At 52.5% G+C, this 17,433-nt stretch overlaps 2 protein-coding genes across 2 annotated transcripts in view; one reads left to right on the plus strand and one right to left on the minus strand.

The window, feature by feature from the left end:
• Nucleotides 1–5,913: 5,913 nt before the first annotated feature.
• Nucleotides 5,914–14,845, minus strand: Mymk (myomaker, myoblast fusion factor). Its single transcript, NM_001399315.1, has 5 exons — nt 14,567–14,845; nt 10,307–10,421; nt 9,295–9,443; nt 6,988–7,104; nt 5,914–6,620 (listed from the first exon to the last, which is right to left on the minus strand). The coding sequence occupies exons 1-5, from the start codon at nt 14,699–14,701 to the stop codon at nt 6,471–6,473; spliced, it is 666 nt and encodes a 221-aa protein (NP_001386244.1). The 5' UTR covers nt 14,702–14,845; the 3' UTR covers nt 5,914–6,470.
• A 507-nt stretch (nt 14,846–15,352) lies between these two features.
• The window catches only part of Adamtsl2 (ADAMTS-like 2), a 36,754-nt gene continuing 34,673 nt past the window's right edge, over nt 15,353–17,433 (plus strand). Inside the window, exon 1 of the mRNA XM_039106142.2 lies at nt 15,353–15,506. The gene's annotated coding sequence lies outside the window, so the exon portion shown is untranslated. The remainder of the gene's footprint in view (nt 15,507–17,433) is intronic.

The raw sequence follows: 17,433 nt of genomic DNA on the forward strand, positions 1-17,433 counted from the left end.
TTCCTCAGTCATTCAGTCTACAATTCTTAATTTAGAGCATGTTGACTCCTTGGGAAATGGGACGTTTAGTACCTCCGCTGGGGTGATATCTCCCAGTAGGAAGAATACTCAATTTAATTCTTAGAACAAACAGACACCCATGTTTTGTCTTTGACAATTGTATTAGTTATTCTGCTATTGTGATTTAAAAAAAAAAAAAAGAACCCACCATGGCCAAAGGCAAACTAAGAAAGAGAGTTTCTTTTGGCTTATGGTCCCAGAGAGATGAGAATCCAACATGATGAGGTTGGCGGCGAGTGGCAGGCATGGTGCAGGAGACAGGATCGCATCCTTCACAGCAACACAAAGCAGAGAGAGGGAACTGAAAACAGGGTTACTAAATGCTCTAAATCCTGCCTGCAGCAAAGCCACACCCCCTAACCCTCCTAAACAGTGGACCACATGGAGACCAAGTATTCAAATGCCTGAGCCTAAGGGACCACCGATCATGAAAATAGGTAATGGCCCCATTGGCAAGCATTCTTAAAGGGCTAAGGAGGTAGCCTGGTAGGCAGCGTGCTTGCTGGCCCTGAACTCAGATCCCCAGGACTCACTCTAAAGCTGAATGTGGTAGTGCCAGTCTGCAACTTAGCATCCCTACAGCAAGCCTCTATGAGATAGAAACCGAGAAACCCCGGAAGCTCACAGACCAGACAGCCTGGTGTACGGAGCATCCAACAGCAAAGAGGCCCTGTCTCAAGCAAGGTAGACGTTGGGGATTGACACCTGAGGGTGTTCTCTGACTTCTAATCATGTACTTCCTCAGCAAGGCCACACAAGCACACACATGCACACCTGTAGCAGACGTGCAGCTCAGTCTTCATTGGATCCCCCAACAACTGGAGCTGGGGCTGTCCCTCAAGCTGTGCCCTGCCTGTGGAACACATTCTTCTAGCTGGACTGCTTTGTCTGGCTTCAGTGGGAGAGGGTGTGCCTGCAGGGATTTGATGGGCTAGGGACTGGGTATACCCAGAGGGGTGCTGCCACCCTCTCAAAGGAGAAGGGGAGGGGAAATGAACCGTGTGAAGGGGGTACTGAGAAGTGGCAGGGGGTAAAGGCCCTTGCTCTGTGAGCCTAAATGGCCTAAATTCAATCCCCAAATCCCTGGAACCAATTCCTAAAAGTTGTCCTCTGATTTCTATACTTGTGCTGTGGCATGTGTGTGTCCACATCCCCCCTCTCACATACATGCGCACGCACAGACACAGACACACACACTTACACACACATGCACACATACACACTCACACACACACTCACACAACAGTCTAACACACACTCACACACTCGCACTCACACATACACATTCACACACACATTCACACACATTCATACACTCTCACTCACACACTAACACACATATACTCTCATACACACTCATACACACACTCAAACACTCACACATTCTCACCCACACATTCACTCACACACACACTCACACAACAGTCTAACACACACTCACACACTCGCACTCACACACACATTCACTCACACACACATTTACACACACTCATACACTCTCATTCACACACTCACATTCACTCACACACACATTTACACACACTCATACACTCTCACTCACACACTCACATTCACTCACACACACATTTACACACACTCATACACTCTCACTCACACACTCACACACACATATACTCTCATACACACTCACACACACACTCAAACACTCACACATTCTCACCCACACATTCACTCACACACACACTCACACACACACTCACACAACAGTCTAACACACACTCACACACTTGCACTCACATACACATTCACTCACACACACATTCACACACACTCATACACTCTCACTCATACACTCACACACATATACTCTCATACACACTCAAAGACACACACACTCAAACATTCACACATTCTCACCCACACATTCACTCACACACACACTCACACTCACACACTCACACACACACTCAGAGACACACATATACTCACACATACTCAAACACACACACTCACACACACACTCACACACACTCACACATACACACACACTCACACATACTCAAACACTCACACATACACACACACACACACACACACTCACACACAAGTAACATAATGAAACAATCCTGATATGGACGAACAATTGCACCTCAGCCTATGGAACCATTCCTCAGCCCCTGTCTGCTCACTTGATCTTGAGAAGATTTAAATGTGTTGAATTCTGTTAAAATGGGAAACCTGAGGCGACTGATGCTCAGAGAACCCACGACATCTGCCTGAGGTTGTAGAACGGACTCGATCCCAACCTGTGTGGATCGCTCTACATCTTATGCCCATCTGCCCAGCCCTCTTCTTTCTGATTCTTTTTAATTTCCTAACACTTTTCCAAATCAGCCTGTTTCTGACTTAACTGTCTCCAAGGGACAACAGGTTGGGGCTACTGTTCCTATTTTTCAAGGTAAATAGTTTGCAGAGGTAGGGTAGAGGGGCTGAGGTCCGCCAAGATGGTGGGGTATGTGGTCCTGAGTCCCCATGCATGTGCCTAACTAACCAGCTCACCAGCCAGCAGGATGGACGCATGGAGCCTCTAGCCTATTCCTGCTGCCGAGGGCCATTCTAGCTCCTCAGTTCCCCCCTCTCCTCTTTCCTTCTGGGCCTCCTCAGCCAAGACCCTGTGGTTGGCCTGCCCACAGAGACCCAGTGCCCAGCATGTTGCCCCTAACTACAATCCCAGTTCCTCCAGCAGGACCGTCTGTGAAGTGGGTGGGGAGCTGTAAAGCCCTTTTAAAGGAGCAATAAAAGTTTTGGGTTTCAGATCTCTTCCTGAAGAAGAGAATCACAGACACAGGAAATGTCAGTAGCCGACTGACAGAGGCAGGCGGCAGGCAGCACGCAGACTGCCTCAGACAAAAACACCTCTGCGTGCAGGTCCTGGCGGGCGCCCAGGCTCTCTCTCCCCTGCTGGGGGAAGCCAGGCTGCTGTACAATGGATGTTGTGTCTATCTCGCTGTAAATGTTTATACTATCCCTCTCCATTTGCTGTGCTGTCCAAGGTAGGGCACACTCTTCTGCGGAGTGGGGCCCCAAGAGGGTGTACCAGGAGGGTATGTGTGCACACTTAACGGAGGGACCGAGGCCAAGGTGTGTTTTCCCTGGACACTGAGATGAGTGTGGTCGTGCCCAGGCCCAGGACAGCTATGACGGTTCCGTACTCACATATCTTCCCAGATTTAGAAGTGACAGACAGACTGGGAGGAGGGCCCCACCATATCCTGTCAGGGAAGCCCCAACCAGATCTGGGAGTCCCAGACTCCCTGCTTCTGCCCCTTGTCTTGAGTGTGTGCCTGTGTGCCTGTGTGCGTGCCTGTGTGCCTGTGTGCGTGCGTGTGTGCGTGGGTGCGTGTGTGTGTGTGTGTGTGTGTGTGTGTGTGTGTTCTAAGTACCTGGAGTTCAGACGTACCCTGGCACCTACGGTCCTGTTCATGGGTATTTTAACTTGAAGTTGCTACTCAGAGCTCTGACTCAGCTTACCGGTAATCACTGTGCATACGGTCAGCTGTGCCAGGAGGGCTCCCTCTATTCTTACAGTAGGTTCCCTCAGGCAGTGTGGCTTTTCAACTCCTAGGCTCACCCAGAGTAGCTGTTCTAAGCACTCTAGAGATAGGGATGTCCGGGTGTATGTTTTTGGATCTCTCTATCATGCAAGACAGGAGAGGAAGTTCTGTTCAGAGTCCTAAGTGGATGAGTGACCTTGGAAGCCCTCTTTGGCTCCATGTGCCATGACTCCCAAATTCCAAGGACATGGAGACCCTGGGATGGACAGCACCAGGGTTCAGAGTCATTGGCTTCTTGCTAAATTTAAAGTCTCGGTGGCCACTGGAGAGCATGGTGGCTCATCTCTTCCAGCCTTCCCTTCCTGACCGTGGCTGGCATCCTAAGAAGTTGGTGTAGACCTTGGAGGAAGCCATTGCTAGGTCTTCATCGTCTGTCTTGTGTCACTAGCATTCCTGGTCCTCAGTGTCCTCATCTGCAAACTGGACTCAGGACTGTGCCCAGGGCCCCTGAACAGCAGCCGAGGGGAGGCTAAGGCTACATCTGGAGCCCTAGAGCCAGGCACATGCTGCGGTGGCTAGACTAAGAGCCGGAGTGTACCTCCTAATCTTCTGTGACTTACGGACTTGGCCGGGTGCCCAGAAGGCTCTCATAAACCAGCAGCACCACCAGGGAGAGCCTGTGAGTGTGGCCCTTAGGCCGGCCACCCGTGGCCCCTCCCCACTCAAGGGCATCTTGCTGCCTCCAGTTTGCCAAGAGCGGCTGCAGAGCTGGAGGCAGGGTTGCTTGCTGGGATCGGGGGTGGGACAGAGAAGGGATGGACTGGGGACACTCTGCAGACATCTGCTTCCGGAGGGGCCCCGGACCTGGCTTGTCTCCTCTCACTTGGGATGCCCAGCTCTGACTTGGCAGTCTGTCCTCTGGAAGGCTGAGCTCCAGGATGCCCTGTGTCTTCCTGGTTGGTGCTTGGGCCCATGAGATATGTGTTTAAAGTATGTGTGTGTGTGTTGCCTGTGGGTATGTGGGGCCTGTGTGACGGGTGCCTGTGCTTGACTGGAGGCCAGACGAGGGCCGAGCAGTAAGGAGGAAGAGGCCTCCATATCTCAGAGCCTTGACTCCACTCTGTCCCTTTGCTCCCCCTTCTGGGGTTCTGTCTGTGGTCTGTTTGTTTTACTTTATTTTAGCTGTTTTAGACTCACTCATTTTTTAAGTTTTGCGTGTGGGCGTTTGTTTCCAAGTGCGCACGTGTTCCACATGTGTGCCTGGCTTGGAGGCCAGAAGAGAGATCTGATCAGATCCTCTAGAACCGGAGTTACAGATGGTTGTGAGCCACCACACGGGTGCTAGGAACTGAATCTGGATCCTCTGTAAGGGCAGCAGTAGCCATAACCACTGAGCAGTCTCTCCAGCCCTCTGCTCCTTTCCTGAGGAGTCCCAGAGCCCAGACTATGTGACCTTGTCTTTCTTACCTGATAAGGGAGGCCTAGTCCCCAGGAGCCAGGTTTGAACACTCTGAGGTGCTCTGTGATAACATGGGATGCTCTATCATTAAAAAAGGCTCTGGGGCCAGGGATGGGATGAGGCTCATGGGTAAGCTCTGTCTACCACCAGGGCCTGGAGTGATGGAGGCCTGGAAAGGGTGGGTAGAGATGCCCGAGATACAGAGAGTTGTGGGTGGTCACTATGGAGGTAGGCATCCAGGAGGCTTGGCTGGGGGGGTCAGCTGGGAAGAGAGGAACACTCAAGGCAAGCGGCAGAGCTGGCTTCCTGAAGAGGGACAGGAGGTGACTCGTGAAAGATTGCCAGCTGCCTACTGGGTGGGGACTGCATGTGGGTAGCTGCTCTGGAGGTTACACCATCTGGAAACATCAATAAGTCCCAGACAGGTGTAGGTAACTTCCTGCTGACAGCTGGGCCTTGGGTCACTGGGAAAGGGGATGCTGGGGGTGTTGGGGAGATTTAGACTTGTGAGGTGATGTCTGAGAGCTGCTCTGTGGCTGCCGTGTCCTGCCATGCCCTGACCCCCAGGCTGTCATAGACAGGACTGCCCACAGCCTAGCACCGTCCCAGTAATGCCTGGCTCAGGGGTGTTGACTGCACCCACTTTTCCTTCAGGGCCTCAGAGGAAGCTTCAGGACAGTGTAGAGTAAGCCAGCAGTATACCCTGTTTGCAGCCCAGGTACCTGGGCCAGCAGCAGACTCAGCTCTGTGTCTACCAGCCCCTGGCCTTAGGCCAGCTGCTTACTCTGAGCACAGGCACTCCTCCAAGACTAGAGCTGTCACACTCGGCACGCAGACTCGTTCCAGGAACTAGGATGTATGTCGGGTGAAGCTAACGACTAGTGACTGATCAAGAGTTTACTGTGAGTGGCTCGACCGAAAAACTGCTGAAGGGATGGGACTCAGGCAGGGGCACCAAGCCTGGGTCCAGACTGGAACTGGGCTCACTGGGTCCAGCTCCCGAAACTGGGAGCTTTCAGGGCCTGGGCAGGGGTAGAAAGGGCAATCCCAGTTTCCTAGGAAAGGCAGACAATCCTGGCAGGCAGGGCCTGGGAAATAGATAACCCGTATGCTGCTGTTGTGTACACTGCTGGGTTGTGACTTGGGGCCAATACTGACTGGCCTAGGGCTCTGCAAGGCACACCTATGGTTATGCAGCCTTGGGGGATAAAGTTCTCTCTCTTTTTTTTCCTGAATAGAGTGAAGCAACTGGTGAACACAGAATTCGTGGGTCCCTAAGCAGCACTTCGCCGACTGCAGCAGCCCTGCTGGTCTCTCGGGGTGCAGAGGAGGCCATTCCTCATGGACATTCCACTGGGAAAGTGTAGGAAGTATCCCGGGAGAGACAGCAGGGCTGCCAGACAGGAAGGCAGGGGCCTGGAGCAGGGGGGCTACTGTCAGACACAAGTGCAGCAGAGAGTGGAGAAGGTCAGCTTGGCGGGGTCCCCTGCGTTCCCAGCCTTCTTGTTGACCTTGGGCAGCAGCAGGACGAAGGACATGGCCAGGGCGCAGTGGTAGAAGCTGTGAACGTAGGTGTAATCCCATTCCTGTGGAGGAGAACGAGTCAGTCAGGGCCTCTACCCCTTCCCTAAACTCAGCCATCTGGTGCCTCTGCCAGTCGTCCCACCCCGAGAATACAGCAGAACGGCTTGCTGCTCTCCTCTGTTCCCTGTCCCCTGGTGCTGGGAACAAGCTCCTGGTTACTTCTGCACACGCATGCATCTTGGGTGAAGGCTTCCTAAAGTCTGCAGGGCCTGACTTGTCCACACAGGCTATGATGCTGGAACACTGGGGATGGTGAGTACCATCTTCAACAGCACAGAATCTACAACTTGGGGCCTCCACGTGAAGACAGCCTGCTCTCCTCCCTGCTAAACCCAGAAGGCTTGTTCCCCTCCCCCACAGGCCAGGTACCTCAAAGAAGAAGCGAAGCATCAGGGCCAGGGCCCCAAAGCAGAGGCCGGGACCTATCTGCTGGGTGTAGATGCTCTTGTCAGGGTACAGACCCTTCTTCTCTTTCATCTTCTTCAGCTGCAGGCACAAGGTGGGAACATCAAGGTTCTTGGGGAGCAGTACAGGAAAGGATCCCTCCATGGGTTGTCTGGGCACGATCCCACTGCTGTCTTCTACCACCCCCATCCCTCTGTATGACTGAGTGATAGGCCTTGGAATCTCTGGGCCAATTTTCCCTGGCCCCACCACTGCCCTTGTGAGGTGGTCGTTGACACTTCAGTGGCAAATATGAGCAGCTTTACCAGCTGAGGGGTCTCCTTCCACTAACCGTGGCTTTGCAGGCCCCGAGGCCTTACGTGAGGGTCCGGTGTGTGCTCGAGCTTGGTAAGGTGAGGTGTTACATGGGAAAGATGGGTTGCCCTGTGGGTTCCTCACTGGAACGCACACCCTTGGGGCCCAAAGGTATTTTAGACTCAGAATTGTCCAGGTGAAAGCGGGGAAGGTCGTTATTAATACAGCTCAGGTGCGCACAGTGGGCACAGGACAGCGGCCCTGACTGCACACCTCACTAAATGCATTGCAAACACAAAGGCCTTCAGTGACCTCATCGTGCAAACCAGGGCAACCTTTGCCACTCTGAGGGAAGGTAAGGTGCTGTCTTCAAGTGTTCTAAAACTTGCCATCACTTAACAGGAGTAGAGGTCCCAGGGAACTGTGTCGGTGCCATGGGTACAGCCAATTCGCCCGACTGTGGGCAGTGTGGCCGTCAATCTCACAGTTCTAACATTGGGGCCCCAGAGAGGGGAAGGAAAGTGAAGATCACTCATGGGGAACCCCTATTTTCCATTTCACTCAGCATCTTCTCCCCAACTAAGAAGTAAGTCGAAGCCACCGGCACATCTAAGGTCTAGGAGATGGGCTCTGTGCCCCAGGTGTGGGTGGCTGCGGCCTCTCACTCCCATTCTCACCAGAGACCTGGGAAGGTCGGCGTTTAGTGGGGGACACCGGCCCATGTATGCTATCCTGGCTAATTAAAACCCAGTCAGCAGGACGAGGAGGCAGCTCTCCAATGAAGCCTTTGTGTTTATGCATTCCAGCTTGTTAACGAACCGTTCGGAACCCCAACACCTCGGCCCCCAGGGTCAGACAGGGCCAGCTCCAGGCCCTCGAACTGGAGTGGGGTGGAAGCTTCTCCCCCTGCAAAGTCAAATGCAGCTGCCATTGCCTCCTGGGGCTCCAGGTTAGGCTGCGGGGCTCAGTGCACTTCAGGCCCATCCTTAGCCTAAGTCAGAATAAGCCTGTGCTCCTCAGAGACCACAGGAGTAGGACATGGCCTGGAAGCTTCCCGCCTGACTTTACCTGTCCCAACTTGGCTGAAGATGGACCGGAGGTCCCCCGTCCCCCAGCACCGCGTGTCCTGATCTGCCCTGCTATAGCTGTACTTCCGGGAAACTCTGCGATCCCAAGTGGTGTTTCCTGTGTAAGGTAGCAGAGGGTCTCGGGCTAGAGGCTGCTGTCTGCTTGGTCTGAAGCCTGCTGGCTTGGAAGGTCTGTGTTTTGGGCCTAACTGCTCCGGGTAGAGCTCAGGAAGCATCCCTAGGTCTATCCTGCTATTGGGAGCCTTGTTCGTGTTGGCCAGCCTACTTAGGTGGATTTTAGGCCTTGGAGGCATGAGGGCCTTGAGACCTTAGAGAGGTTAGGAGTCTATACAGCAGAGTAGATGTTTCCCCAGGCCCTCCTCCAGGGAAAGTCTTATTGAAAACCTGGCTTCACCCCACCTCAAACCTTCCTTCTTTGTGAGACTCATTTCCAAGGCTTGTTTACTGTCCAGATTAACCTAGCTGCTCTCCAAACTGGTATATCATACCTGCACGCAGTGTCGTCCCTCAGAATGATAATGGTGGTGATACTTATATTGATAAAAACATTGACAGTGACAGTCATGATGATGAAAGGTCTCCTCACTTCCGGGTACATTAGAAACCGCGTCTATGCCCGTGCTTAGAAGCATTCTGTGTGGGTATTTGGATGCAGAGCAGAGGTCAAGAGAAAAGGAGTTTTGCCTTTACTCAAGGCCAGTAATTATCAGTGAGCCAGCAGGGTGTGGGGCTCAAGCACAAGTCACCATTTTTAGGGAGTCTAGGGGTTTTGGCCCAATTCTTGTTAGTTCACCTGCACATAAGGATGTGGGGATATAAGAGAAACAAAGATCAGGGGACAAATACAGGTTCCCTGAGCTCTGTCAGCTGAGATACCAGAAGTACTCACCCACTTTACTGCAATGATGAGGGTGGCGGTGCCTATGGGACCAGAGTACACCCCGTAGCCCCAGTGGTCATGGTAAGTCCGCACGGCAATGGTAAGGACACCAAACATCGTGAAGGTTGATCTCTGGGGTTCATCAAAGTCGGCCAGTGCTGGGGAGAGGCACAGCAGAGGTGAGCAGCTCCCTTCCACATGGCTGTGCCTCCACTCTTGGGAACCTATTGGGATGCCCTCTCAGTCCGTAGGACACCAAGGTCCAGCCTGGTCTCCACAAGGTCTGAATTTTGGTTATATGGAGGAAATGGAGGATGCTGCTTTCCTGGAGCAGGGTGGCTGAAATTTACCAGTAGATTGAGTGACTGGCATTTCCTGGGAATCCTGGGACAAAAGTCTTAAGACTAGTGAGTGGTACATAGGGCTGAGTCTCGGGAGGAGCCGTCTGTGACGGCATCCCTGAGAGACAAGAGTAAGTTTGTTCAGTTTCTCCCTTTTCTTTTTCCTTTCCCTTTCCTTCTCCCCGCCCCCAATCTTCCTCCCTTCCTTCTTTCCTTTGTTCTTAATTTCTTCTTTCCTCCAAGTCTTCCTTTTTTCTCTTTCAAAAATCCGCAGTGTTGGAGATGGAACTGAGGGCAAGTGACCCACCAGGTCCAAGGTGAGGATTTTGAATGGTCTACCTTCTTAAACAGCACACAGAGCTGAGATGATCCCTGAGGGCAAACGCTCCCGTGAGTCTGGAGGACGTTCTATGAGGCTAAGTCCCTGAACCCGGGGCAGTGATGGTCTTGGTAGGGCTGAAGGCAGGGATGCCTTTGACCCCTCCCTGTGTGCTTCTGCTTTTTAAATGTCACAGGAGCTAATTACTGGAGTCACGTAAGGACTGGGAGAACGAGAGTGCAGGCATCTGAGATATGTGTCTTTAGTAGATTAAGCTCTGCAAAGCAGTGAGGAGGGAGAGGACCTCAAAGCTGGGCTGGGTGCTGGCTGGTGTTTGGGACTGGCAAAGATGTCCACTTACCCATCAGGGAGACCCACATGCTCAGGGCTGTCCCATAGATGCTGAAGTACTCCAGAATATCACGGCGCATGAAGCATAGCACGGACAAGCCAGGCCCGTCGCAGGCATGGGAGAACTGCGGGGGAATCACACGAGGTCAGCAGGCAGTGGGCAGCCCAGGAGTGCGTGAGAACCGGTCCTAAGCCTCAGGCCCCTCACTCTCTGTGAGCCCTTAATGGCTTCACGCCTCAGGCTCCTCCTATCCGAGCACACGAGCACACGAGCACACGAGCACACGGCTGGACTCTCCCCTCATGGAGATTAAACAGGTGAGTCCATCTGGCCTGGGAGCGCAGAAGGCTTTGTAAATATCACTTTCAGACTCACTACTGGCCCAAGGCTGGTGGGAAGCATGCTCAGAAGGGGATCCTGAAAGACAATTACACCCTTTGCCCCTGGCTGGCTGAAAGTGCACACTTTCCAGCATCGATTCTTCCCATAGGAGCCCTTTATCAGGACCCCTGTCTCTCCAAAAAGGAGGAAGACCTTAGACTACCCCAAGCAATCTCTGGTCCTGACTCTCCGGTTCCTCTCTCCCCCATACTCTAACAGGTGTGTCTCCAACTTGTAGTTGAATAGATTGGCTTTTAAGCAAAAGGTTCTATATGAAGTATTTCCAAGCAGACAACTTATTTCTTACAGGAAAGAGCTCGCTCTCCCTTGGCTTCTCATTTCATCATTTTAAGTAATATTTAATTACATGACATAATTATTTTGACAAGTGGGACCAGCACAAACAAGCCCAGCAGCCAGCACAATCGGCTCTTGGTAAGCCCAGCTCAGCAGGAGGGAGCAGGCAAGCTGGAAAACAGCCTGTCTGGAGGCAGCAGGGGCACCGCCACAGGGAGCTGGGGACCCTGGATGATGGATGTGTCAGTCAAGCACACAGGGTTGACTTAGAAGCTCAGAGACCTCCTGCCGATCACAGTTTCAAGTGGCTCTCTGTCAATCAACAGAGAGCATCCAGCGGAAGGGAGGAGGTGGTCCAGCCTCTGTGCTGGGTCAGCCCCACTGACCCAGGGGCTGCCCAAGCTTTGGGTTCTGCCTCTTTAAAAGGGATATTGGTAAAGAGGAGGCTAACCAACTAGAATGAGCTCAGGGGAAGACAAGCTTCAGGTTGGGCCAGACCTGGGCAAGGTATTCATGTGGAGGAGGAAAGGGACTCAGCTCTGGGAGGGGATTCTGCTCTTCAGGGTCCTTGCAGAACTACATCACCCGACTCTACCTGAGCCCATCATTTGTGACGCCTGTGCTTCCTTCTGCTGTATAGACCCCCCATGAATGAGTAAAACTTATTCACTGTGAGATTCTGGGTAACATCCACGCCTTCCCACATGAGGAGCAGAAGAGCCTCCTTAGGCTGGATCCCAACATAGAATACCTGCCTACTTCTGAGGGACAGAGGAGCAGGTTTTACAGCAAGGGATCTAACTGTCCTCAGGCCCTGAGGTTTTGTGTGCGTGCTTGCATGCGTGTGTTAACCTGTGTGACTGTGAACTTCCCTGGGGCACCTCCTGCCCAAGGAGGCCGGGGCAAGGCAGTGATGAGGACCCTCCCTCTCCAGAGGCAGGTAGATCTGGTCCAGCTGGGACCAGAATAGGACACAGCAGGGTGTGGCAGAAGCCCCAACCCTGTTGTCAGCTCTGCAGATCTGGCAGAGGGACCCAGGCTAGAGATGAGTTTCTCAGTCCCTTCTTGTCCAATGGCACAAGAGCACCTCTTCTGTGAGGCTTGAGAGGGGACTTTAATGATAACCGAGGTACCCCACATTGCAAGAATGAAATGCTGTTTGCCTTCATTAATCAAACTTCCCTGCAACCTGACCCCAAGTGAGCATGTGCTGTATGGTCATTTAGAACAATGTGCTCATCTCTGAGAGAAACATTTCTATCCATCTTATCAGCTTTGTGTTTCTGACGTAGGACCCCAGTCTTTGTTCATACCCCTGACTTAGGAGAGTATATGTTTGTGTGCGATGCGGTGACAGGATCTAAGACCACGTGTGTTAGAATCAGCGAGAGAATGTGTTAAAAGCAACATGTGGGTATACGCTGATAAGAGCTGATTGCGGATTTGTGTGTTACCGAGTCAAAGGGCCAGAGAAACAGCTGTCTCCCATAAAAGATTAAGACTCGGATCCCTCACTCTTTTGACCCTGTTTGTTGTGCCGTTCAGCATTTAGAGAGGACGCTGTTGTCCAAGATCCTTAGATTAGAGCCTGCTTTTAGATTAGATGACTGTCAGGTTAGAATAGGAGAGGGCAGCACTCCTTGGAATGAACCAGATCCGCTCCCGTGTAACTGACACCAAGAGTCATTCTTACATTCAACAGCAGCAGCACACCACACAACTGGTAGCTGTCATGGAGGGTCCCAGAGGAGCCATGTGGAAGGCAGAACTCTGTGAGGAACAGATTGTGGCTTGGACACCAGAGGACATTTGTCATAAGAGACAGCTGGCCCTGCCACTCTGGGTGGGGTGGAGTAGGGTGGGTCTCCAAGGCCAGAGCTGTAGGCCAGCCTAGACCCAGGCAGACAGGGGTGACCTAACTGGGGACTGCGATTTGCTGGGCTATCTCTAACATGGGCCTTAGGGACAAGACCCTGGCTTCTGTCCTTGCCCTTGGGGTGTCATCTTGGCTCTGACCTTGGCCAGGTCTCATGAGGAACAAATGACAGTGTGGGACAAAGTACTGTGGGCAGACCAGGAACTCTGAATACTCATGGTGACGTTGGTGGCTCCAGCTTCTCTGAGTCTCAGTTTCCTCTTCTATCAAACCCAAATCACTACACTAGGCTCATGGGTGAAGCTGAGTCCAACCCCACCCTGGTTGGTGCCTTGTGATTTGTCATTGGCCTAATGTCCTCCCCCCTCCTAACGTGAACTCAAGAGCCATAGTTTCCAGTTCCTTGAGAAAACTCACTGTTACCCATGGGGCCCCCGAAGTCCGGAGGTAGACAGGTGCTAACCCCTCCCCCACTGTTCTCAGCCCACATACACTGGTGGCTTCTCCCACCACTGGAAAGCCATGGCAGCTGACTTAGGATATGGAGCAGTATGTGAGCACACTTGTGTGAGCTCGTGGCCTCGGGCAGTGAGAGCCAGCTGGATACCCTCACCTACTCCATGCTCTTGCCTTGCTGAGAGCTGCTGTAGGAAGGGCAGGCCTAGGGACAGGGTGCTAGTCTCTAAAAGTTTGGCTCTGCTCTAAGGAAGAGACTAGCAGGTTTCTCGCCAACCCTGAGCATATATCCTACCAGTGTGTGGATCTCACACCATGCAAACTAGAGAGGGATAGAGTGATGAGAGAGAAACAAAGGCTACAGAGCAACGAAAGAGATGGTGTTGACCCCTGGTTAGAGGATAGCGGTGAGGGCCAGCATGAGAGGTTCTCAGAAGGACTTGACAGCAGAGTGAGAGGCGGCCTTTCCACAGAGAGAGGGTATAGATGGGCAGTGGAATGGACAGGGAGAGATGGTTAGTTAGCAGATAATAGACAGAAGACAGAGAAATAGATGACAGACACTTGGATGATGGACAGATACATAGAACGAGACATGATAAATGGTTAGATGATAGATAAATATATAATTAGATAGAAAGAAGCAAGTTGAATGGGCAGATAGATAAAGCCAGGGAGACGCAGAAGCTCTGGTCAAGAAAAGAAACCAGGCAAGAGTGGACCAGGGAGAAGAGGAGGGTGAACTCCCTGGGGGAGTGTAACTGTAGACATCAAAAAGCTGGACACAGGCAGGAAGAGAAAGAAGGGCTCAGGGGGTGGCTGGCCCCTCTTGGTGGGGATAGTTCCAAATCCTGGAGTCACATCCACCCAGGCCCTCTACCTCCCCTGAACATAGCAGGTCCATTCCTAGGCCTCCTCACTCAACCCACCTCCTCCTCAGCTCAGCAACTCATGAAACAAAGTCGGTAGAAAGGAGGGTGTGGAGAGCACGAAACTTGTCCTTACTTCACATAGGGTTATCACGGGCCTGGTTTCAGTCACGTGTGTCAGCCAACCCCCTCAAATTCCGGGCAGTCATGGAGAAACTGAGGCCCAGAGAGGAAGACAGACTCCAGGAACCTTCTCTTTCTAGTCACCAGCCCCACTGCTCCCCAAGACCCAGACTCTTTCTCTTCCAAATCCCGTTTTCCCAGCACCTGGCCTAGGACAGTGGTGATGACCCTCTCCGTTGGTGTCTTCCTCCTAAGCCCCCCACTTACCGCCACAAAGAACATGGTGAAGAGATAGATCATGGCCTCCATGTAAAAACGCCGCTTGGTAGCAATGCTCACTGTGGGGAGGAAGGCCAGGCTGCTGAGGGTAGGCAGGAGCAGTTTGGCTACAACTGTCCCCATGGGCCAGGAAGAAGGCACTGGCAGGGGAGAAGGTAGTGAAGGCCTCCTTGGTCTCCAGGGCAGGGAAAAATAGAGCCCACTTCTCTTCTTCAGCAACCCTTGCCGCAGCTGTGGCAGCGCCCACGAGGAGGGCTTAAGTGCTCTGAGGCAGCATGTGCCCAGTGACACATGGAGAAGGTCCAACAGCTGATGCACCATGTGGTATGTACTTGCCTCTAATATTCTCTCTCTCTCTCTCTCTCTCTCTCTCTCTCTCTCCCCCTTCCTCTTCCCCTCCCCCTCCCCTCTCTCTCTTCCCCCTCCCCTCTTTCCCCTCTCTTCCAGAGGAATTCCCCCAAGGCAGCCATATTTCCTTTTTTTGGAGGTAATTAATACTCTTGGGGACAAGTTCCTGTGAACCCACTGCCACCTCTATTTGGGTCACACATCAAAGGTGTGCAGGAGGTGAGAAAACAAAGTTTAGCCAGTTCTGGTCACTCCAAGGACTTGCAGACAAGCTTCCCCTTTTATTAGCCCACAGTCCTTTTTACACAACCACTAACCAACAACGGTCTCTGCCTGGTTACATTGTGTCTTACCTTAAGTTAGCAGCCAGAACCCCTCTCCATTCCAAAGCTGTCGTCTGGCCTTTAAGCTCTCATTCCCTCTTTTTACAGCTTCTTGGGCTGACTTCAGGAAACCACCTTCTTCTGTTGCAAAATGTCTTAGGGGAACTGTCTGGCAGGGACCCCTCAGCCCCTGGCCAAGGAACAATGGCTGTGTGGTCCTAGCTTCCCAGGACGACTCCTTCTCGGGTCTATGTGTGGTAAGTGTCTCTTGCTGTCACTGTGCACAGGGTTGAAACCCATGATCTCATGGCTTCTGGCAGGTGCATTTACCTGTGCAACCCTCAGCGTTCACTCCCGGTGCCCTGGGATGGGACATTTCTTTATTGCCCTCTTGATAAGTGGCTCCCTGCTTCCCAACAGAGGCAACCCCCATTATTGATTTCTGCCAGGGCCTGAACTTGACTAGCGGGTCACATGCTGTGCACTCTTCAGGCTCTGGCTCTTTTTCTTTCACCTGAACAAAGACCCTGAGAGCTGTCCTTACTGCTCTGCTCCAGTTCCTTCGGTGGCTGGGTGGACTAGAAGGCTATCCCCTACTTCCATCCCCCTAGTACCTAGACCTGGGGGTGTAGCAGGCTCAAGGACCAATACAGCCTTACTGGGAAGCTCTGTGAGGCCTGGCTGCTCCACCCCCATTCAACTACCAGCTCCCACATCCCTTTCTGGAAGAACCTTGTCTGAAGTCTGAGGCCCGTGTCTCCTGCTCACAGTGAAATATTCAACTTGAGACACCTGGTCATGTCATTCTCCTGCCTAAGACTTTCCCAGGATTCTCTCAGGCCCTGGAGGAAGCTTAACTATTGGAGAAGCTCCCCATGCTGTCCATATCCGTACCTAGATGTGACCCCAGACCTTGCACATGCTACTCTCAGAAGCAGCTGTTCCGCTAACTTTGGCTTCAGGACAACACTTCCTGTTCCTTGCGGTTCCAGCTAAGGCCTGGTTTGCTCCCAGCCTGGACAGCGTGTCTGAGGTGAAGGCTGTGGTGATAGGTAGTGAGTCAAGGGGTTTCTTCATTCTTCCTCTGGCCTGTCCCCCGACCTGACCCACCCTACATCCTTCCTACCCTGTCACTCACCACCATGATAGAGATGCTGGAGTTGGTCCCGAGCCGTGGATTTGTCTGTCTGGCTCCCTGCCACAGTTCCTTCAGGCCCAACCTTGTATTTTGTGGGTCTTCAACAAATACCAGAGGAATGAATGGCTGTTAAAAGAATGAATGAAAATCCAGGGAGGCGGGGCCGACTTCAGTCTGGCTTTCTAGGGGCCAGTTCCCTTTCCAAATGGGAAAACCAGTCCCTGCTATACGAATGCTGGTGATGGGGGCTGGGGAGGTTCGCGGTGGCCCCTGGGCAACTCAGGTGGGGTCTCTCATGACTCTCACCTCTCCTCTCGGGTCACAGTCCTAAGTCAACCTCGGCTCCCCACGAGTGTTCGAAAGGGTTGTAGGAATAGTACTAGATGTCAGGTACTTGGGGAGGTGTCAAGGAGCACATGTCCCAGAGCCATAAACACCAGAAGCAGGAAAACATTCCATAGCTCTGTGTGTGCATGTGTGGGTATGTGCATAAGTGTGTGTGTGTGTGTGTGTGTGTGTGTGTGTGTGTGTGTGAGTGTATTGCAACTATGGACTCCAAGCCAGGCTGTAAGCTTCAGGAAGAAAGGGAGAAAATAAAAGGAGGTGGGGGAGAAGGAAGTGGAGCAGAGCTATCCATATGTTATAGCCATTAAAGAGGAAGTGGCTGAGGAGGGAATATTCCAAAGTAAGGAGACAGGTGGCTGGGCCTAGGGCAGCAGAAGAGCCCCCATAGAAAGGTTGGACTGCAAGCTGCCCTCCAAGGGGGTGGATGTGTGTGGCTCCCGTCCCAGCCTGGCTGCCTGGCCACAGACCAGCTGACTCTGGAGAAGGCATCCAGTCTCAAACAGGACTGAAATAACCCTTGGGTCTCTCCGGAGCAGGGGAAGTGATTTACCCAGAGGCTGTGGTTGGGGTAAGTGGAGTAGAAAGGGCAGGGGGCTGTTCTAGGAGGAGGTGTTCTCCTAGAGACACAGGGAAGGTACTAAGGGTCTACCTGGGCAGGTTCAAGGGCAACAGATAGAGGAGCCCCTGCCTGCCAGTTCCCT

This window comes from Rattus norvegicus, chromosome 3 (genome assembly GCF_036323735.1).
Source record: "Rattus norvegicus strain BN/NHsdMcwi chromosome 3, GRCr8, whole genome shotgun sequence".
In the NCBI taxonomy this organism is placed as follows: domain Eukaryota; kingdom Metazoa; phylum Chordata; class Mammalia; order Rodentia; family Muridae; genus Rattus; species Rattus norvegicus.

What these genes read in the sequence shown, in the direction of transcription:
- Mymk (NM_001399315.1), bottom strand. Translation starts at nt 14,701, where the DNA reads ATGGGGACAGTTGTAGCCAAACTGCTCCTGCCTACCCTCAGCAGCCTG. An exon ending in CATGTGGGTCTCCCTGATGG is followed by an intron (nt 9,444 to 10,306) that starts GTAAGTGGACAT and finishes GCCTCTCCCCAG; the next exon opens with CACTGGCCGACTTTGATGAA. An exon ending in TCATCATTGCAGTAAAGTGG is followed by an intron (nt 7,105 to 9,294) that starts GTGAGTACTTCT and finishes TTGTGCCTGCAG; the next exon opens with CTGAAGAAGATGAAAGAGAA.